The sequence below is a fragment of the Syngnathus leptorhynchus genome, chromosome 15, assembly GCF_054491065.1.
Source record: "Syngnathus leptorhynchus isolate UIUO chromosome 15, UIUO_Slep, whole genome shotgun sequence".
Taxonomy (NCBI): Eukaryota; Metazoa; Chordata; class Actinopteri; order Syngnathiformes; family Syngnathidae; genus Syngnathus; species Syngnathus leptorhynchus.
The window spans coordinates 6028395-6047967 of record NC_141209.1 but is presented as its reverse complement, the minus strand read 5'-3'; the positions used below and the strand labels follow the sequence as shown (position 1 = coordinate 6047967).

The 19573-nt window shown below is 42.3% G+C and overlaps 5 protein-coding genes across 12 annotated transcripts; 2 read left to right on the top strand and 3 right to left on the bottom strand.

Moving 5' to 3' along the window:
• Positions 1–664: 664 nt before the first annotated feature.
• LOC147045344 (basal body-orientation factor 1-like) lies at positions 665–6204 on the top strand. The gene is made up of 10 exons (XM_085931991.1): positions 665–708; positions 785–1037; positions 1104–1169; positions 2777–2920; positions 2990–3070; positions 3186–3256; positions 3931–4075; positions 4531–5012; positions 5073–5177; positions 5925–6204. The coding sequence occupies exons 1-10, from the start codon at positions 665–667 to the stop codon at positions 6082–6084; spliced, it is 1551 nt and encodes a 516-aa protein (XP_085788117.1). The 3' UTR covers positions 6085–6204.
• aldh6a1 (aldehyde dehydrogenase 6 family, member A1) lies at positions 912–10535 on the bottom strand. Of its 2 annotated transcripts, XM_085931990.1 has the most exons (13): positions 10403–10535; positions 10174–10218; positions 10010–10084; positions 9659–9820; positions 9511–9589; positions 8917–9219; positions 8660–8781; positions 8122–8311; positions 7686–7867; positions 7447–7626; positions 6758–6856; positions 6527–6670; positions 912–1020 (listed from the first exon to the last, which is right to left on the bottom strand). In XM_085931990.1, exons 1-12 carry the CDS (start codon positions 10439–10441, stop codon positions 6566–6568), a joined length of 1581 nt encoding a protein of 526 aa, XP_085788116.1. In that variant the 5' UTR covers positions 10442–10535; the 3' UTR covers positions 912–1020; positions 6527–6565. The 2 variants fall into 2 exon arrangements, with proteins under 2 accessions (XP_085788116.1, XP_085788115.1); XM_085931989.1 differs by lacking the exon at positions 912–1020 and having other exon boundaries at positions 5197–6670.
• Positions 10536–10680: 145 nt separating this feature from the next.
• gstz1 (glutathione S-transferase zeta 1) lies at positions 10681–12378 on the top strand. 2 transcript variants are annotated; one of them, XM_085931992.1, is made up of 9 exons: positions 10681–10853; positions 11193–11244; positions 11318–11385; positions 11460–11540; positions 11614–11739; positions 11805–11880; positions 11954–12006; positions 12091–12140; positions 12218–12378. In XM_085931992.1, the coding sequence occupies exons 1-9, from the start codon at positions 10824–10826 to the stop codon at positions 12342–12344; spliced, it is 663 nt and encodes a 220-aa protein (XP_085788118.1). In that variant the 5' UTR covers positions 10681–10823; the 3' UTR covers positions 12345–12378. The 2 variants fall into 2 exon arrangements, with proteins under 2 accessions (XP_085788118.1, XP_085788119.1); XM_085931993.1 differs by lacking the exon at positions 10681–10853 and adding an exon at positions 10916–11108.
• A 46-nt stretch (positions 12379–12424) lies between these two features.
• On the bottom strand, positions 12425–15732 carry LOC147045341 (kelch domain-containing protein 1). 3 transcript variants are annotated; one of them, XM_085931987.1, is made up of 13 exons: positions 15672–15732; positions 15323–15490; positions 15129–15234; positions 14882–15007; positions 14691–14804; positions 14451–14619; positions 14266–14394; positions 13981–14168; positions 13548–13744; positions 13363–13454; positions 13197–13251; positions 13027–13124; positions 12425–12947 (listed from the first exon to the last, which is right to left on the bottom strand). In XM_085931987.1, exons 3-13 carry the CDS (start codon positions 15192–15194, stop codon positions 12736–12738), a joined length of 1446 nt encoding a protein of 481 aa, XP_085788113.1. In that variant the 5' UTR covers positions 15195–15234; positions 15323–15490; positions 15672–15732; the 3' UTR covers positions 12425–12735. The 3 variants fall into 3 exon arrangements, with proteins under 3 accessions (XP_085788113.1, XP_085788111.1, XP_085788112.1); XM_085931985.1 differs by having other exon boundaries at positions 15575–15721; XM_085931986.1 differs by having other exon boundaries at positions 14451–14613; positions 15575–15721.
• Positions 15733–16307: 575 nt separating this feature from the next.
• Positions 16308–19437, bottom strand: tmed8 (transmembrane p24 trafficking protein 8). Of its 4 annotated transcripts, none has more exons than XM_085932786.1 (6): positions 19261–19437; positions 18847–18958; positions 18343–18424; positions 18174–18264; positions 17571–17864; positions 16308–17281 (listed from the first exon to the last, which is right to left on the bottom strand). In XM_085932786.1, the coding sequence occupies exons 2-6, from the start codon at positions 18954–18956 to the stop codon at positions 17064–17066; spliced, it is 795 nt and encodes a 264-aa protein (XP_085788912.1). In that variant the 5' UTR covers positions 18957–18958; positions 19261–19437; the 3' UTR covers positions 16308–17063. The 4 variants fall into 4 exon arrangements, with proteins under 4 accessions (XP_085788912.1, XP_085788911.1, XP_085788913.1 ...); XM_085932785.1 differs by lacking the exon at positions 19261–19437 and adding an exon at positions 19100–19227 and having other exon boundaries at positions 18222–18264; XM_085932787.1 differs by lacking the exon at positions 19261–19437 and adding an exon at positions 19096–19223.
• Positions 19438–19573: the final 136 nt, after the last annotated feature.

The following is a 19573-nucleotide window of genomic DNA, read 5'->3' as shown; positions in this document are numbered from 1 at the left end:
TTGTAAAACGATTTGATGATTCAATGCTGTCTTTCAGCATTTCAACTTGTGCACATTCCATATCGACACGCACTCGTGTGCACTTTTTAGGAGATTTGGTCTCCTAAAGAAATAAACTGTGTTGACAATGCGGCTTGAGGAAATCATCTAACCTCACTGGATTCCCAGATGCATCACTAGAAATCGCCTCTCTGGCAAACACTGACCGGCTTCTGAATCAAATGCGCATGCCTCGCATCACACATCACTTATTCTTCTGAGTTTTTTTTTTTTTTTTTCAACTCCTTGCATTTTAACACAATTTTCTGTACTTTTAACTCATTGCTTTTTAAAACACATTACGTTTTCATACTCTATGGATAAAGACACGACAAAATAAAAAGGATGAGAATAGTGAGAGGTCAATTCAACCACTATCGAGATTGTGATTAAACTTGATCCTGGGCACTTACTGTCATGTGGATGGTTAAAAACTGGCATCACTTAATCCTACCACTTCTGCAGGATCATGTAGCCGAGAAACTTGAGCCGCCATGGCGTCTCCATGGCAACACAAATACACAACTAGTCAGAGCAGGTTGCACGAGAAATGCTGTCACCACTACTGGTGTACTTGTACTAGTTCTATCTGGTATTTTATATTTGCAGAAGGAAAAAAAAAAAAATGCACAGGAAGAAAGTCATCAAAGTGAGAAAGACAAAAACCGGGTGAGTGTGCACTTTTTTTTTTTTTAAGCCACAGTTTCATTGCAAAGCTTAACCTGTATTTACTACTTCCACCCAGGAAAGGAAAGAAGAGTGAAAAACGGGAGTCCAAAACCGACAAAGACTTTGACCTAGATAATGCCAAAGCCAAAGTTACCCTGTGGGAGCTGAAACTCCGACTAACCGAGAAGACTCTCGCGGAATATCGTGAGAGCTGCGGCCGGCTGGCACGCGTCAACAATGACCTTGGCAGCAAGCTGGCACACGCTGAGCGACAAATCCTTGAAGCCACCGCTCACTGGCAGAGGCTGGATGCTGCCAAAGATGAGAAGGTAAATAAATATACAATGTGTACCACGTCAAGGATGATAACATTTGAACAAAGTGTTTCTTTTTAGATGAATGCACTTCATGATGCGCTCAAAAGTCAAGAGGCGCACGCTCTTGAGCAGCAGAACAAACTGGTGAGTGCCATTTCTTGCAAAAAAATTGACAAATAACATTGTGTGATGATGTCATTTTATAATCATGAAAAATATGACATTAAACAGTTACTGAAATTGAGCAATTAAAAAAAATATATCGAATGAAATTCAAGTCAAGTTTGTTTGTATAGCCCTAAGAAATTAAGATTTTTTGAAGAATTAAAGAAGTTATTTAGAGGGGACTGTATATACAACTAGGTCATTTATTTAAAGATGATTAAAGTTTCCACTCAAACTTAATCTACTTTTTTTTTTTATTGTTGCTAGATGCTTTTCGGGAAAATAGTTGCAAGGATAGACTGAAAATGTGCTAAATTTAGCAACAAAAATACAAAGTTAGCATAAATGGAACGGGCATGATCACAATAACCACAATGAAACAGTGCAGCTGCTACTTTCTTACCCGTCTTAAACCATCCTAGCTAAGCAACCCAAGCCTATTGTACAGCAATGGTTTATTGTGTTGACGTTTATTGTGAAAGACCAAACAAAACAAAGCCATCATGGTGCTAAAGCCAACTCATATTCCCGCTAGGGGATTCGTATTTATTTTAAACTTTGCGTGAAAGTATTATTTCAAAGGGCCTGGTGGGAAATGGATAGTGACAAGTGTGTTCACCGCACTTCAAATGTCATTTAGGTTCTTGCAAGGCCTCTGCTGGCCTTAACACTATCAGAAGTACTAATGTACATTTATAATCTAAATTCTAAAATCCTTTCTCTTGGGAACTCTGCTTCCAATTGTGTTTTTGGATATTAGATTTTTTTTTTTGTCCAATTAGATTTCAAGTCCACTTTTCTACAGTTAAAACAATGAGCGATCCATCGGACTTGACAAGTCAATTCTAAGCAGCTTTACAAGACAACGGAGGCAACGTTAGCCCGCATCTGTTTTCCATCTCACGACTCTTAATTAATGCTAGTAAAATGGCGGCGGAAAATGAGGCACAGTCTGGAAACATCTCCGTTTTAAACATGCATGCGACGGTCACATGTGTCAGAAATTTGAATGTCATGTGGTTGACTTGGAAGACGGCGCTTCTGTACATTTTTGGCCAGTAAAATGATTCCCCATCAAAACAGGCGTCTGCCTGAAGGCTTAGACAGCATAAATCTGGAATTTTGATGGATTCAACCAAACAATTACTCTATAAATGACATTTGCAAATGGCGCTACCACATAGCTTGTGGAAGACTCAGATATAAATCTGTTTTGAAGTCCATATTTTTTGTATAGATTGGTGCCCTGGTGTAGTCAAAAAATACATAGCTATGTGAACAAGATTGATTTGGCTCAAAGATGTAATCAAATGACCTCTCATTTAATCAGCATGTACATGTTTGTGGGTGTGGCTTTTGTCAGTCTTTTATGATTTTGGTCATGTCGTTACATTTTTTCTTATACAGTTTGGGTTTCTCTGGTGGCATCTTGAGGGATTTTGTTCAACTGAAATGACCTTAGGTTGGCGTGCTTCGAACACGCTGGGATCTTGTTTTCTAACTTCTCCCAATCATGGAGGGATTTAGTTTGTCGACGAGAGGGATCGGCACTTATTCACATTAAATGTATTTGATAATTTCACCAGGTTGAACATTACACGCTTGAAATCAACGAGATGAAGGAGTTGTTCAGAAAGCGAGCCGGCGAGTTTGAGACAATACAGGATGGAATGAAGACCATTGAGGAGTTCCAGATGAGAAAAGCCCAAATGGAGCAGGAACTCAGTGATGTGCGGAACACATTTTTTTTCTCATTCTCATTTCCCGTGGTTTTGACATATATGATAACTTCATTACAGATAAGAAAAAGCATGGAGCTCGCTGAGAAGGAGCAGAAGGAAAATCGAATCGAGATGGAGTACCGGTTCTTCACAGAAAAGGTATCATGACAGTTTAGTAACGTTTTGATTCTATTTTAAATTAAAATCATATTATTACTGTATTAATTGTGATCATTTTGGTCATGATGGTGTTAAAGAGTAAACATTCTCGTAGGCTCGATTGGAGAAAGATGCTGAGGAAACGATAGCCCAGATGGACAAGCAAGCCCACCATGAAGCCATTTTGTGAGTGTGCCCACTGATGGCCTAATTTTAATCTTTTACTGCATGTTCAGAACCAAAGAACAACTTTTTGGCCTTGTCAATATATAATTTTGAACTTAATGTTGCTTCTGAGCCACACTGGTCAGTCATGTGCTAGATAGTAAACTAAGCTAACAATCACATCCCACACAGGCCTTCAGGGAGGAGAGCCTGAGGCCCAGTTTGGTCAGTTTGGTCAATGAGCTAACACTTGACCTCACAAAAAAAAAAAAAAAAAAACATCTGCAAAAACTGTCCTCACTTATTTTACCGTATAGCACATTTGTCTATTAATTAGTTCAAAACCGTTTTGTCATATGTCCTAACATTGGCCCCCCCCAAAAAAATGATGGGCCGGAACAAGAAACAATCTAATGTCCGCTTACATAAAAAGAATGCGTGCCTAACTGGAAGGAGAAGAAACAAAATCATCTTGGAGTTGGACAGAAAGTTTTGGATAGACACCAACGTAGAAAAAAAAACAACCAAATACTGGGCCGGAATAAAAAAACTGAATGTGGGCCACACTCTGCTGACCCCTGGTATAAACTATTTATAAAGAAATGAATTATGCATCATACTATAACCTTCCATTCAAAGGTTTTCTCCAAATGAATAATTATTGGGTGAACTTGTTTGCGCTGGCGGCCCTTCAGACAGCTGGACGACGCCTCGCGCTGTGTGTTCGAGGAAAACGTCCGTCTGAACGAGACACTAAAGCACCACATGAAGGAGGCAGAGGAGCTACACAAACTGGCAAACTCGCTGGCGAAGGAAAACACGGCCCTGGCAGTGGACAAGGTAACGTTCGGGGGGGCCAAAAGGACGGCAAACGGTACGGCTGCTATTATTAGGTAACGTTTCGATATAAAGACGAGTCATTTTTCCCCCAATGGCGGCAGTTATGAAACGTCTAATTTGGGTGGCTTCTCTCCTTGTTGTTTGCTTGTTCTGCTTCTGTGTATTTACTACGCAGTTTCTCTCCATGCTCTGTGGTTGTGGTGAGTTTCCACTAGCCTACAGGTTTGGCGGTTTCTCCTAATACAAATAAATATTCCCTGTGTTCGCATACGTCTCTGAGATGATGACAGTAAATTGTTGGAAATCAAACCCGACTCGGCAGCCAAGCTTCGGATACAATCGTTTGTTTGTTTCTTCCATCTACATGGCCCACAAAGAGTCAATGATATTACGATTTTTTGGGGCTGTATGTTGGGCATAAAAGTTCTAGATCTTTCTCGTGTCTACTCCTCTAGAAGACGCTGGACCTGTTGGCAAAGAAAAACGTAGCCCAGATGGTGACCCAAAAAGAAGAGATGAGCCGTTTGAAAGAAAAGATAGCTTCTTTGGAGAAGATTCTGCAAGAGAAAAAGGATGAACATGAGCGTTACGAGGAGAAGATGCTCCTCAGCTCGCAAGTGGACAAAGCGGAGTTGGAGAAGCTTCAAAGCGTGATCTCCATGCGGGAGAAAGAATTAAAGCACGTCAAGAGGCTAGCCGGCGCCATCATGGAGCAGCGCTCTGAGCTGGAGCGCTTCTTCCACGAGGCTCTTGCTCTGGTGAAGGAGGAGATAGCGACCAGTCGGCTTCAGTACAAAAAAGACACACAGCAGGCTTATCAATGGACGCTCAAACAGGCCACGGCAGGAAAGATTAAGTTCCCGCCCATCCGCACCTTCCAGAACACTCCACATAGCAGCAACTCAATCTACTCTGACTTGGAAGAAGCTGCACGATGGTATGTCATCATCCCATTCGTGAGATGATCCTTCATCACTAAACTTAATTTCTCTTTCAGGATTCATCAACCGGGAAGTAAAGTGGAAATTTCAGATCTCACTTGGGAGCAAAAGGAACAAGTTCTCCGTCTCCTATTTGCGAAAATGAATAGACAAAGGCCAAGGTAAAATAATTTACTCACTGCTTGCATATTTATCACTTAACCCAAAAATGAAAATTCAGAGGAACAAAGCCCAGCAGCTCGTATATTAACTTCTGGTGAGTCCTCCCTCTTTTTTTAATGTTTTTAACAGTCATTTTCTCTGCTTAAGAGAATACCATAAAACATCAATTAGGTTTCAAGCCATTTTCTTTTCCATTCCGCTGCTCAAAAAGAATAAAGAAAAGTGTCTGGGCACAATAGTAAAAATAGAAACAAACATCTGGTCACGTCAATGCGCTTTCAGCTCCTCCTCACGTGCACGCTTAAGTTTATTTAGTCCTTTGAACGTTTTGTGGTCAGCAAACAGCTGGGAAGATGATTTGAGAAGGACTGTATCTAGATGTATGGCTGGAGAGCACATAAGTATTAAATCCAACGGAATAACTGAACATCCTCGTGGAGCTCAAAGACGATAAAATGAGGCAACGAGCTTGTGCTTCAACTGCAAATCTTCATTCCCCTGACAGGAGAGCCAACAATCTGGCGGCACCCTCATCCGACAGTCATGTCGTTGGGTAAGACACCAAATGAAATGTTCCGGAAATAAAAAGTTATGCCTCATCCTTGCAATTATAAAGCCTGCACAGATTTACTAAGGCCCCGTATTCCATGTTTAGCTGCAAAGATGCTGTGCTGTGAGAACATGAGTGATGAGTCTGTTACATTTCTGCATGTATAATGATTGTGAATTCTTTGTGAATTAGAGAGGAGCACTGCGCCCTGTCAACTTTCATTACTCAGGCCCCTGACTCCTTCCTTCCCACCAATACCAACTGGCTGGCGGAGAAACGCACCACATGATCTCCGTGTGGCCTTGCTGCTGTCCATCATTAAGTTTTGGATCGCTTGCCGTATACCGCCTTGTTAACACGTTAGGTTTGTTTCCCCTCTTACAGTATTTTGAGCCCTTAAGTGTTGGGTTTGTTCGCCCTGTTAATTTTTTAACATAGCAAGATATTTTTGGACTGTTTGCTTAGGCTTCCAAATTTGTGTTTGGAGTTTGGGGGGGGGGGGGCCCGCCGGGAACAAAACAGATCCCTCACCCGACTCGAGTTTAACATGTATCTTTTGGAGTGAGTACGAGATTGTTATTTTTTTCAGGAAAATATTGTCAATTGTTAATTAGATTCTGTGAGTCAGCTATTCATGAAGAATGAATTGGTGAGGATCACCATACAACATTCTCAGGTCCTGTAATGGGCAAGTGTTCCAATACTTTTGTTCAAGTTCCATCAGCAAGTTGATGGGTAGTATGAGTGATATATTTAGAGAGTGCCTCATTACTTGAATAAATCCGGTTTATTAAGTACCGTTGAGTCGTCATTTATCTGAGAAGTTTCCGGGTTATTCTAGCGTCCCATTGTTGGCATGGTAACGGCAGGACTTTTGAGTGTAGCATCCTCAGATTTCCACTGGGAAGTGATTGTTTTGATCTGTGTGTAAAACTGGATGCCCTGGACACAAATAAAGAAGAGCATTGTTTGTCAACAAGAGTGTTTTTGTTTTGCTTTCCAGGATCGGAAAACGTTTTGTTTGCTCACTTGTTTTCCGTAGAAGTTCATGTCGCCTCTGAAAGATCCTCTTGAGCCAGTGAAGGAGAACATGGGCAAAGGCACGGGGATGGGAACATTGACTCCGATCTGGAAAAAAAAAAAAACTGTTTTACCGACAATTCCATGTTTGGGAGGTTTATAAAAGTCCCCCTGGGGCCAAAATTGCAGGGACAAGCACCAGCACAAAGATAACTTGTGGTTTAAATTTGCAGTTTTGGAAACGGTGAACGGGAAGAGGGAGGGATGGGGGGGGGGGGGGGGGCATCTTTGTTACAAGTTTAAGAGAGACATGGCACGGTTGCATAGAATGTTGGAGAAGACACAAATAGGTTTTGGAAAGTGTGGATTTTTGGCAAAGAAGATAATGTTTTGTTTGTTGGAGAGGAGTCGAGCACATGGCCCGCACAGCATTCCCCGACTTGTGAACAGCAAACACGGCGTGACTGGGCTCCGCCGGCAAACAAACATGGCGACGCCAAGCCCTGCTTAAACAAGCCCATCGGAATCACTCCGTCTATAATAGAACGTGTCCTGATGTTTTGATTGAACGCGTGTCGATTTTGGTCAGGGGGCAAAGGTGACATGGAAATGAATCTTTTTTTTTTAAAATACGAGGTGTTTCCCCGTTGAAAATATTCGAAATCCACCATGATACAAAGCAAACACACCACACTCACCTGGCCCACGTCCACCTCGTGAGTATATTTGCGAGCTGTGGCGCCATTTGTAGTGAAAATGGCGGTACCGTTGCCGTAGGGATTGCCATTGACCAAATGGATGGCGTCATCGAGCGTGTCGGCCTGGAGGACAACCAGCACGGGTCCGAAAATCTCCTCGGTGTAGCATTTCATCTGAGGCTGTGGAAGCAACGTGATTTGTAATGACAGGCGGAACCATTAAATGTTAAAATACATACCGTGACTTCGCCGATGATGGTCGGACCTACAAAGTTTCCGTTGTCGTAGCCCGTTACTTTAACCCGTCGCCCGTCCAGGAGCACCTTGGCGCCTTCGTCTTCAGCACTTTGGATCAGACTGCATACTCTCTGCTTAGCCTGTGGAGAGATCAGGGGCCCCACATCTGCACCGGGCTGATCTCCTAAGCGGGCCCACCAGAAACAAGCGATTATACTGTTACACGTACGCCGGCGGCACTCGCGTGATGTGGTAGCGACATTCCAAAACCAAGCGCACAAATAACAGAACGGACGGGGCAGCCTGAGGAACTCCCTCAGAAATTGTACATGAGGGTTTCCTGTGCGTCATATTGGTGAAAATCTTAGATAGTTACGCTTGGTCAAAAGACCTTCAGGGAAACCAGTGGCTCTGGATAAAGTTCAACCTAAGGAATACCTGCATTAACGTGAAGAGCCTTGGTGCGCTCCACAAGCTCAGGCAGCCAGCCGCGAGCCTCGCCCACTAGGATGGCCGTGGACAGAGCCATGCAGCGCTGACCGGCGGCCCCGAACGCGGCCCCCACCAGCTGGTTCAGTGTGTTCTCCTTGTTGGCATCAGGCATCACCACGCCGTGGTTCTTTGCTCCCTAAACGTACAGGAAAGCTGACTTTTAGATTTGCTTGATTCTGTAAAAAAAAAAAAAAATCTAGATTTATACAAGTGTATAGTTCCATGCAAAGGTCCTCCTTTGCTTTTTTTCTACTTGTCATCTATTCAAGCTTTATAGTTGTACGCCAATTAAAAAAATAAAAGACAACTACAATAAATAGGGTCATTATAACAGTTAATACTTGCACATAAACTAAGGGAATTGCAGCCAGGAGCCTTCCAACCTACTGGTAGCACAATCAAGACGAATGTGTTGTATAAGGCTGCCATCTAGTGTTCATTTTTAAAATAGCATGGCTTCTGTATTGCATGTTTAAGCACTCACCATGTTGGACTGCACCCTCTTGCCATTTTTGGAGCCCCTCTCATAAATGTACTCGCCCGCCTGATTGGAACCAACAAAGCTGATGGCTTTGATGGCCGGATGGTCACAAATGAAGTTCACAGCTGTGGTAGGAAGAATGGAAATAAACTTTGACACAATGACCCCCCCAAAAACTCTTGACCAATGACAATGACATCATCATCAGACTGTGTCATACACTCAAGCAGCTACTTTGAGTACAAATAGTAAATACACACCATCATGTTGTCCGTGGATGATATTGAGGGTCCCGTCAGGAGCTCCGGCATCCTGCAGCAGCTTGGCCAGCAACATGGCGCACGTCGGCACCCTCTCGGAAGGTTTCAGGAGATATGTGTTGCCGCATACCATTCCCATTGGAAACATCCAAAGCGGGATCATGGCAGGGAAGTTAAACGGGGCGATACCGGCGCATACGCCGAGGGGCAGGCGGTACGTGTAGGTGTCCATGTCCTTGGTGATGGAGGGCAGAGTTTCACCGAGCATCAGTGAGGTGATGCTGCAGGCGTGTTCAACGACCTCTGTGATCACAGAAGAAATCTGATCGCAATTGATCTCGCACACTTTCCCACAAATCATAATTCTCTGTCAGAATTAATTAAACGCAAACATTCGCTCGCTTCTCCGGCACTAATTATATTCGGAGTCCATATTTTAAATTGCCACTTTAAATTTTATGATATTTTGTGAGCGAAAAAGGTCAAACGCTGCAAAGTGCCCTTTGTTCTGAGCGCCCAACATAACTCATTAACCATTTGTGTAACCAGAAGCGAAAGCGCAGACACGCACATGAGCGCACACGTGTTACTTACGCAATCCCCTGAACACATCGCCCTCCGCATCGGCAAGGGTCTTGCCTTGTTCCACGGTGATGGACTTTGCAAGTTCTTTCTGAGACACAAGATGGCCATCAGATCAGTTTGAAGAGTAAACAGTCACGGATTTAAGGATTTTCCTTACCATGTTGTCCTTAATGAGCTGCTGATAGCGAAGAAAGACCTGCTGCCGAGCCAAAATGGAGGTCTCGGACCAGGAACGGAAGGCCTTGGCACAGGAGTCGACGGCGGCGGACATCTCCTGCTGCGTGGTTTTTGGTACACGGGCAATCACCTCATTGGTCGCCTGCAGTGCAGATTAACTCCATGAATATTTGAATGGTTGATGTCAGTTTCGGAAAGTGGTTGCATTAAGGGAATATAATTTGCATCAATGAAACTGCAAGTCCGGGGAAAACCTGCTGTGTGTACTGATGGGATGACGAAAAATAAATTTGGATTGGATTACATGTTGCTGCTATGAAAGAATACTTACGGGATTGTGAATATCAAGCCACTCTGATGTGTTGGAGTCAACAAACTTTCCATCGATGAACAGTTTAGTAGTGGGCTGTGAGGACAGGTTAATAATAATAATGATTTAAAAACAGATTTTAGGTTGAACTGGAGTGTGCAAGGCTAATAAAGGTGAAAATTGACCCGAGTGGTGGAGGAGTAGCACATTCGTCCAGTTTTCAACAGGACCTGTGAAGAAACACAATTTAATGTAGCCAGTATTCCCACAAGATTAATCATATATTTATGATATTGGACAAATTGCAAGTGAAGTTAATCCTGACTGGGAGACGTGCGTAAACAAGTTTAATCCTTGATGACCTCTCACAAACACATGACAAAGTTGCACATACTATGATGTTTGCATTCTTACCTTTGTCTTGAGTGTTGATCTTAAATGCAAGGAGGCCATGGTGGAGATTTATGTCTAGTAAGTTAACTTCACAGGTGAGTAGAGGATGACCTCAGGATGACCACGCTCAGTTTTCACTTAAATGGTACTTAAGCATAGGCGGGGCTTAAGCAAATATGAAGCTCACTATTGGTCTATAAACTGGCAGTCTAATTGGTTGACAGTAAGGAGTTTGGTCCAATCATCAGTAGAGAATTTACAAAATCCCGCCTACAAAATGGATTTCGATCAATCGCCGTGCAAAACACTTCCTATCTCTGGTTTTTAATTTATGCGACCAAAACAATGTATTTGTGTCTAAAATTGAACTCGTTAAAGTGGCACATGCAGCTTTTGGAACGCATTTCTACATGAGCAAATAAAAAGGAAACTCGCTCCCACTATGCGATTGTCTTGTATTCTCCTGGCAAAGGTATTTTACTACAGAATCGCTACTATTTACGAGTTTCTCCTGTTTGTTCATGGTGACTAACATAAAGCAGATGAGACCCTAATATTGCTTAGTCATGGACCAAAGAGTGGGTAGGTGGGATGTGAGGAGCACATCCGATTGGCTGTGAGAGGACGCAGACGTGTCTGGTCAACTCGGTAGAACTTTTGGGGTTGTTGTTTTCTTTTTTTTGCACTGTGCAAACTCGACTGAGAAGTAATGTCTGAGCAAACCAAGGTGATCTGCAAGAAATGCAAAAGGACCATTTTGGAGCATTTGTTTTGATATGTATTGACGCTATGTCCTTCTGTTTTTATTCAGCCTGTCCTCCATGGATATTTCAGAAGTTCTTGCTCATGGCGGGTGCGCATTGGTAAGTACTTACTTTACATTCCAAGCATTCTCAATTGCACTTGTCAACAAGATTCAACTTTTTTGTGTGTTAGCTTTCGCCCTGAAAGGTATAGAATATGACCAGGTGCCAGTCAATCTGATCAAAGATGGAGGTCAGCAGGTACAGTTGACATGAGTAATCGAAAATAAAAACTAAAATGGTCATTTTTAGTGACAAAAATATGTGCATCACAGCTCACAGAGGACTACAAGACTTTAAACCCAATGCAGCAAGTACCTGCTGTTGAAATTGACGGCATCACCCTTTCTCAATCGGTAAGCCTCACCCCAAAACGTAATTCTTTTTTTCACTCTGTGACATTTTAATCATGTTTGGCTCCCAACGCAGTTGGCAGTAATCCAGTATATTGATGAGACCAGGCCCGAACCGCGCCTCTTGCCCTCAGACCCTATAAAAAGGGCCCACGTTAGGATGATAAGTGATCTCATTGCATCCGGGATTCAACCTCTGCAGGTGAGTATTTAGTAGTCCTTCATGATTGAAGTCACATCACCGGTTAACTACATGATCTGTTTCAGAATTTACATGTGATCCAAAAGATTGGAGCGGAGAAGGTGCAGTGGGCGCAATACTTCATTAATCGAGGTTTTGAAGGTCAGTCGCTGACATCAGAGCCCTTCGGTAAAATATTTGAATATTAAACACATGAATATTTGCACTCGTTCAGCTCTTGAGCCTCTGCTGAAGCAAACTGCGGGGAAATATTGTGTAGGCGATGAGGTAAGAACTTGAAAATATTCCGAATGTTAATGAAGAGCACGGAATATTTTGGGCTTGTTTAACTGGAGTCATTTTACTTTGGAGATATCCATGGCTGACGTCTGTCTGGTCCCACAAGTCTACAATGCAGAAAGGTACATTTTTTTGATTTATTTTATTTTAACTGCACTATGCTCCTCATAAAGATGATTTGTTTTACTGTATCTTTCAGGTTTAAAGTGGATCTGAGCTTGTATCCAACTATCCAAAGGCTAAATGAAACCTTAATGAAGATTGAGGCTTTCCAAGTGAGCCATCCATCATGCCAACCGGACACTCCAGTTGAGCTGCGAGCTTAGGAGAAACTGTCACAATAAAATACTTTGAACATGATCACTGCCTATGGCTGTAATTTGAAACAAGCCAAGTCTTTCTTGGTTAAAAACATGATCATTTATTAATATCATTATTAAACAACCCGAGCTCAGAATTATTGTGATTATTATATACACGGTTCAATTGACTTTCGGTGCAAATGACTGATTTGTTATGCAAAGTGTGACATCACACAGCTTGCCGCATATTAGCTGCTTGGAGAACGTACAATATAAGATAATTATGGGATGTCAGAAGCTAAAAGAAGACTAGGCTGCGTATAATGGCTAAAATTATGCAAGATAGTCCACAGCAAACATTACATGCACGTTTTGAAAAGTCCTTTCCAGATAAAGAAAAAAAAAATCCTAATTATTAGGAAATCTTAACTGTACACTTAACTGTGTCATTGTAGAAGGTACCAGTGCAGTCTGATCCACCAAATATGAGTATTGTGCAGTGGACTTTGACAGATTCATCCTTCTTCTGCGTCGGAGAGTCTGACGACTTTAAATGTATCATGCTGTGTCCGGCGCGAGGCTTGAAACTCAACTCGGGCATTTGCACTGAATTCCACATGTAGGTGTCTGATGGGGAATCAAAGCAATGAATACAGAGGAACATCTGAAATTGAATGCTTTTGTGTAGATGACTAAAATGATTTACCAATATTGAAGATATGTACATCTCGCAAGGCACCGATTGCACTGCAGCCTCCACTAACTAAAATCCTGTTGTCTGAAACTGGGAGGGCAGCATGAAACCTGTTCACGTAGACACAGAAAAGATTTTTAACTGCTCTTTTAAATTCAAGGTTATCAAGTGGGTACACTTACCCTCGAGGCAGCGGTGGTATGTTCCCGCACTTCACAGCTGTGTACTCCATCGAACCTTTAACCCAGGAAAGAATGGGGGGGGGGGGGGACCTACATTAACTAGCCAGACCTAGTATTAACCAACATAAATATGGACCAAGCACAGGCGATTCATTCGTAATCTTACCCAGGTCGAGGATGTGGAGGTCATTTAGATACGTGGCAGTTTTGCGACCACCAAATATGATCAACTTGTCAGATAGAAGCGTAATTGAGTGGCTTTTGAGCAAAAAATAAAACAAGTTGACATTACAACAAATAATAATAATAATAATAATAATAATAAAGTCGTGAATGGCAGCGGACACTAACCCAAAGCGAGGCAGAGGTTTGTTTCCGTCCACTATTGGCTTATACCACAATTGAAACTCTGGGTTGAAGATGTACAAAGCATTACTGCATGACTTTTCCCCGGAAGATTGGTTTGGATGAACCCCGCCAAAAATAAAAAGCTCCTTCTTATAAAAAGCAGCGGAATGATACGCCAAGGTGGGAACATTCCCTTGAGCCTAAATGGAAAAAAGTCTCAAGACTGCATTTCAGTTTTAAAATACCGTATTGCCCCGGATATAAGACGAGTTTTTTTTTCTTCATTGAAATAAAACTGAAAAGATGGGGGTTGTCTTACATTCGGGGTCTAGACAGAGGCTTTTTTTCAAACTTGAGTCTTGAAAAAGAGGGGGTCGTCTTATAATCAGGGTCGTCTTATATTCGGGCCAATACGGTAATAATAATAAAAACCCACCGTGACAAGCTTCCACTTCCAGGTCAGAGTATTAAGGATGTACAACTCGCTGTAGCGTTGGCCTTCCCTCAGGCCACCGTAAACATAGACGGCCTTAGATTCGGGGTCATAAGTCGCCGAGTGTCCCCTGGCACAAGGAGGAGCGGGTCCTGATGTGGAGGAGCTCATTTGGTACCAGAAATCATTATCTGCATAAAGGAAGAGTGTCTCAGACCTTATTTGGAGCCGGAAGAACAGAAGTAAATTACACCCTGCATCTATGTCTTCACAAAAGTTTGTAGTGACCTAACTCCAGCTTCCACAGGGAATCCTTGCAGGAATTCTGATCGGACGTTTCTCCACCGATAAGAATGGCAGTGTCAGAGTCACTGAGGCACATCGTGTGGCTCCAGCGGTGTGATGGACACACTAAAACTATAGAAGACCTTTTGTCAAAAAGCAGTTTTTTTTTCTTCCTCTTTGCAACTCACCTTCTCTATCTTCTGTCTTTATCTGCTCAGTCATCTCTTCTTGGCTATTCATCCTGGTCAACCTCATTTTCTTGGCAGTCGAAGCTCGGTCGGTACCCTCGACAGAACTGTCGGAGCTCCACGTTAAACGGCCTCGCTTGCTGATGACGGTTCGTCTGGGGGTCTTGTCCTTTCAAAGAAGTCATAAAACCTCGCATTCATTTTGCCTGCAGTCCCTAAAAACAGGAAAGTGTCTCTCACCGTAGGCCAATGTGAAGGTTTATATCCCGTCGCCAAAGTGGCGGTATCAATTTTATTAACCTGGATATCACTATAGCAAACACTGTCGGCTAACTGCGAAGAGTTGGGGGTAACCTGGCAAAAAAAAAAAAAAAAGTGTAAACTGGACTAAAGTGGCACACGTTGAACTATCTGCAAGTCCATCGTCTCACCGTGTCCTCTGGGACACTTTGGTGTGAAGTGCATGAGAGATTTATGGTGCCGAGCTGTTCTGGGAACAGACATTTTTTCCGTGGCAGAGGAGTACTGCTGCTTAGGGTGTTGCCTTGATCCTGGAACTATTTCAAAGAGACAAAAAGTCATGAACAATTATAGAAAAGGAGATTATTTTCTTTAAGAGGGGGGGGGGAGAGATCCCTGGCCCACCCACCACTTCCATATTCAGAGGAATCAAAGCACCTTTGCACACACGGTGAGAACTATCTTGCCATAAACTCCCCTCCTGCCCTTTTGTGCTGCCACCATCTCGATATCAGAGCTCCAGCAGCCCTCAAACGTCAAACATCTGCAGGAAACAGGAGAGGAGAACATCCATCTACGTCATCCCCGCAAGCAGTCAGGCAAAAAAAAAAAAAAAAAACCCACAAACATACCTAATTTGAGAAGTGAGAGTTCCAATGTTTTGTCGCACGTCAACGCTGACCACGACCTCCGCGGAGATGGTGGTCTCGTCGCAACTCCAGTCACCGAGACTGAAGATCACCAGTTGTTTGGGTAGAGGCAGTGGGACGTGGACGTGGAAGCATCTTCGGTTTGATTTGCTGCACAACGACCAAAGACGCCAATATGTTTCCCTCAAATCGATTGCAATCAAAAACAATTATTTGCAATATATGTTGATATACCTAATAAATTGTCGCGGCGCGTCACGCAGGGACCAAAGGACGTAAAAGTTTAGCATTCCCACCATTTTTAAGACTCACAAACTTCTCGGGAACGTACCTTAATGGGGCAAACTCTTGTTGTAACCTGATTGGTTAAGAACACGGAAATAAACAATATGTCGCACCTGTTACCTGTATTCATCCTTGTTTCTTTATTTTACTGTTCATTTTACATGCCTAGGGTAACTAAAGGTACATTTTCCAAATATTCAAATGCGGGACATAATATGCAAAACACCACGACAGGCTTCAAACCACACATTTGGTTATCAGTCATAGCTGTACCAGCATGAAAGAATACAGGACTTCAAATTTATTAGACTCCCAAATACATTTTTATTTGAAATATTTACAAAGCAGTTTTTCTTTTTGTTTCTTCTTTTGTGTCTGCACATTTGAAATGAACTTCAAACCAAGCATATTGCCTTTCTTATGCAATCTGATTTATACTTTTAATAAGGTATTATAAATCCAGTCAAACTTGGCTAAACCTGGTCATGTGGGGATAGTGGAAAATAAATTTCACCGGGATCCTGGTAACGGTTACATCACTCACTCCCCGAATGCCGCAATTAATAGAACCACGGGAGACCTTTTTTGTAATTGTGGCCCAGCACATACTCTTATGAAACACATTTCCAGATAAATTCATGCTTTCATGTACTTTGGAAGTCATTGTAGTCTTGCAACGCTGCAAAGTAGACAATAATCTCTTTATTGTGAATTATAAATTCTCAGGAGCATCATAATTTAAAGATACAGAACAAACGATAGAAAGCTTTAAAGCACGTAAAATGTGAAATAAGGTCGTTTGGAATGCAGCCGAACACAACGATTTAACACAGAGAACATCTTCACTCACATATAGACCTGTGCAACATACTACAATACATATAGATGAAACATTACGATAACAAATTAAAGCCAGCGACTGGACAAATGTAAATATTGAATCACGATTACATAATAAGAGCTTTATGTGATAACGAGCGGCTCGAATTGTGTCGTAAAAAATAAAAAGCACACACGCTGGATATCAGCCATCGCTCGCTTGAGCACATTCTTGATTTATATCTCTACTGACACACAATACATTACAACGGATCTGTAATTGAGGTTAAAAAAAGAAAGAATTTATAAGTAACAGCAAATAATACATGAATTGAGAGCACTTCGAACATCTAGCAAGTAGATGACGTGGAGGTCGTCCCTGATAAGCCGCTACTTGACAAATCTCACAGTATATGTTTTAAGATTGGATTTTTAACAGGACGGCTACAAATGAAAGGCTTTTTCAAAATTTGACATTTGGCAACACAAGCTGAGTGGTAGAAAATAGATGTGCCTATTATACGTAACCTCTTTGTTTGTACTTTCGATCATTTCAAATATCTTTTGCACTCATAATTAGAGTCATTTCCTTCTTTAAAGCATACATTCATTTGGCATTTTAGGCACTGTAATAAATTCTGTAGTAAAGTGTTTTATTTCGCCATAAAGAGTAGGAGTTGTCGAATTTGAAGAGGTAAGTGCCTTCGCCCGGGAAGTCGTGGCTGCCGCCGAAGACGGTCAAGTGGCTGTCCTGGCGGTACACGGGTATGAGCTCAACCAGGTTGGAGTTGCTTTGTGCTTTGGAGCCCTTCTCCACATCGCCATTAGGGACTGGGGCTGCGATGTAAATAAACACATAGGTGTAAACCACTAAGTGACATCAAGTGGAAAACAATGACACCAACATTCATATTAAAAAAAAAAAACCAACACAAGAATAGCAGAGATTTTTTTTTCTTTTGGGAGGAATACCTCAAACATCCCTCAAAAATCCTTCAGAATACACAGATAAAGATTTTTTCTATGTTCCCAATGGGCGACGTGTGGAAATGTAGAAAAAAACAACAACCTGAAAATACCTCAAATAGAAAAATACTCTATTGTGTTCTTTTAAAGGATTGCTGACCTTCCAGCTCCTCCTCTTCATCTTCATCGTCACTCGATTCACTGATGTGCACAGTGATGGCTCGACTCGTGACGGGAGTCCAATCAAAATAGATGCCAAAGCCAATGTCGTAGCCATCTGTGACAAACTCCCAGCAGACCTTCTTGGCTTCTGGCATGGTGGGCACGTGCACAGTCATGATGTCGCCTCGATACACCGTCACCATGCTGTCCTTCTCCGTTCGAAGCTTGGCCTTGAGCTCTTTGAGGGCAGCAGATGTCCACGTCGACGGGGGTTTCAAGGGGGGTGTCTCAGCTGCAGCAAAAAAATAAAAAATAAAAAAACAGCGGCGTGTTGATGATGATTTTAGAGCGTGTTAGGAATCGGACGAGCAATTTGTATGCACTTTTTTTTTCTTTCGCTATCACATATTAACAACAGCTTACTTCAACTCGTTTTCTTTTGTGCATCTGACAAATTTAACAGCAATACAACACTGTATTATATGTAAAAGGAGACTATCATGTGGATATAGCGTGATCCTAAATCCAGCCCTAGACACAAACTGCCACTTGAACCCACGCCCTCCATAGACCAAAACATCAATCATGATGACATGAGAACCTTTAATCTCAGTGGAGGGCAGAGGACTCCCTGCGCCGTTCTTCTCACCCTGGTCCCCTGAGGTGTGTTCAGCAGGGGCCTCTTCATTAGCCTCAAAATACAAAAACAAGACATTTATAGCAGAACTACTCCATCAATATGTACTTCACTGACATGCACATCAACCTACCTCTTCACGCTGCTCAGATGGATCCATATTTGCTTGTTTTGGAGACTGGCTCAAGTTCATGGAGAGGTCTGTGTTTTGGAGTCTGAAGGAAACAAAGAATACGTTGTTGGATGAAATAAATGTTTGGACACAAAGCAACTTGTGGAGTTTCTTTTATTTGCATAGAGGTCACATGAGAGGAATCGGGACAACCCTCAGAGGCATTAAAAATATTTCTATACCTCACATCCATTAGATAGGGTCAAAGTACAATAACCTGCAGATCCACCTGTTGCCATTCATGCAACAGAATAGAAGGCTTCCTGCTATGGGATCCAGCTTTGCGTGGAATTAAACATGCCAATATTTCATGCAGAGTATGTTATTTTAAAATTAAGATCAGTATGCATGCTTTTGAGGGTTTTTTCTTTTCTTTTCTTTTTTGGGTGGGTGTGTGCATTGAGCTTTTCCAATGTTAAATGATCCGTTCCGACATTTCACAGTAACAACAAAACCATCGCTCACCTGTCCGTTGGGTCGCTGTCGCAATGTTTGGATGTTATTCCCGGGAAAGACGAGAAGGACAGCGATGACAGTCGCGACTGAAGCTCTGATGTCTCTTCCAATCTCTCCATGACTAGAAACACGACAAACAAGGGCAGTATGCAAGGCTCAGAAAGATGAAGCACCGCCCCCACCCCCTCCACGGATGACAGGGAGGGCCAACTAAAGGTAGCGCGAATCGGAAACTGTCAAATATAACGGCTGTTTTACCAACATTGTGAAACAGAAGTATTGCACAATCGAATCAAGCGGCCACACACTTCTATTTTTGTTTTTTTTTGACAGGATGCTAGCTGGTTAGCACACGTTAGCTGGCGCAACAGGAAAAAGGTGTCATGGCTGCAGTTGGTCTGCATAAAAACAGTTCATTCTTACCACGGTGCGACGCCGAAATAATAAAAAAAACGTAACGCCTGTGAACGATTTGACTGTCGTCTGACTCAGGCCAACGTGAAACAGACTTTCATATCAGTGATGTCACTGTCGAGTCGGATGGAAATTTAGACTTCCGCGTTTCACTGAAAGTAGCTCAGTAAGAGATTATTGTGGCGTTCGAAGGGTCTTCTCGCGATAATTTGAGATCGCTAAATCTGTACTCAACTAGTCACTTTGGGGGGAAATTATGTAGGGCAATCAGTGGTTTTAGTCTTTCTGAGTTTAACGCATTTCATGTAAACAATCTTAAAAT

Coding starts and splice junctions, on each gene's coding strand:
- LOC147045344 (XM_085931991.1), top strand. CDS start 665: ATGCACAGGAAGAAAGTCATCAAAGTGAGAAAGACAAAAACCGG. Junction 4,076..4,530: donor CGGCCCTGGCAGTGGACAAG/GTAACGTTCGGG, acceptor CTACTCCTCTAG/AAGACGCTGGACCTGTTGGC. Junction 5,013..5,072: donor TTGGAAGAAGCTGCACGATG/GTATGTCATCAT, acceptor TTTCTCTTTCAG/GATTCATCAACCGGGAAGTA.
- aldh6a1 (XM_085931990.1), bottom strand. CDS start 10,441: ATGGCCTCCTTGCATTTAAGATCAACACTCAAGACAAAG. Junction 10,085..10,173: donor GCTACTCCTCCACCACTCGG/GTCAATTTTCAC, acceptor CTGTCCTCACAG/CCCACTACTAAACTGTTCAT. Junction 6,857..7,446: donor ACGAGGTGGACGTGGGCCAG/GTGAGTGTGGTG, acceptor TTTTTTTTCCAG/ATCGGAGTCAATGTTCCCAT.
- gstz1 (XM_085931992.1), top strand. CDS start 10,824: ATGCGATTGTCTTGTATTCTCCTGGCAAAG. Junction 12,007..12,090: donor AATATTGTGTAGGCGATGAG/GTAAGAACTTGA, acceptor TTTACTTTGGAG/ATATCCATGGCTGACGTCTG. Junction 12,141..12,217: donor CAAGTCTACAATGCAGAAAG/GTACATTTTTTT, acceptor TGTATCTTTCAG/GTTTAAAGTGGATCTGAGCT.
- LOC147045341 (XM_085931985.1), bottom strand. CDS start 15,639: ATGGTGGGAATGCTAAACTTTTACGTCCTTTGGTCCCTGCGTGACGCG. Junction 15,491..15,574: donor GCGCCGCGACAATTTATTAG/GTATATCAACAT, acceptor GTCGTTGTGCAG/CAAATCAAACCGAAGATGCT. Junction 13,252..13,362: donor CCTCCACATCCTCGACCTGG/GTAAGATTACGA, acceptor CCTGGGTTAAAG/GTTCGATGGAGTACACAGCT.
- tmed8 (XM_085932786.1), bottom strand. CDS start 18,956: ATGGAGAGATTGGAAGAGACATCAGAGCTTCAGTCGCGACTGTCATCG. Junction 17,865..18,173: donor GCCCTCCACTGAGATTAAAG/GTTCTCATGTCA, acceptor TTTTTGCTGCAG/CTGAGACACCCCCCTTGAAA. Junction 17,282..17,570: donor TGAAGAGGAGGAGCTGGAAG/GTCAGCAATCCT, acceptor TTTACATCGCAG/CCCCAGTCCCTAATGGCGAT.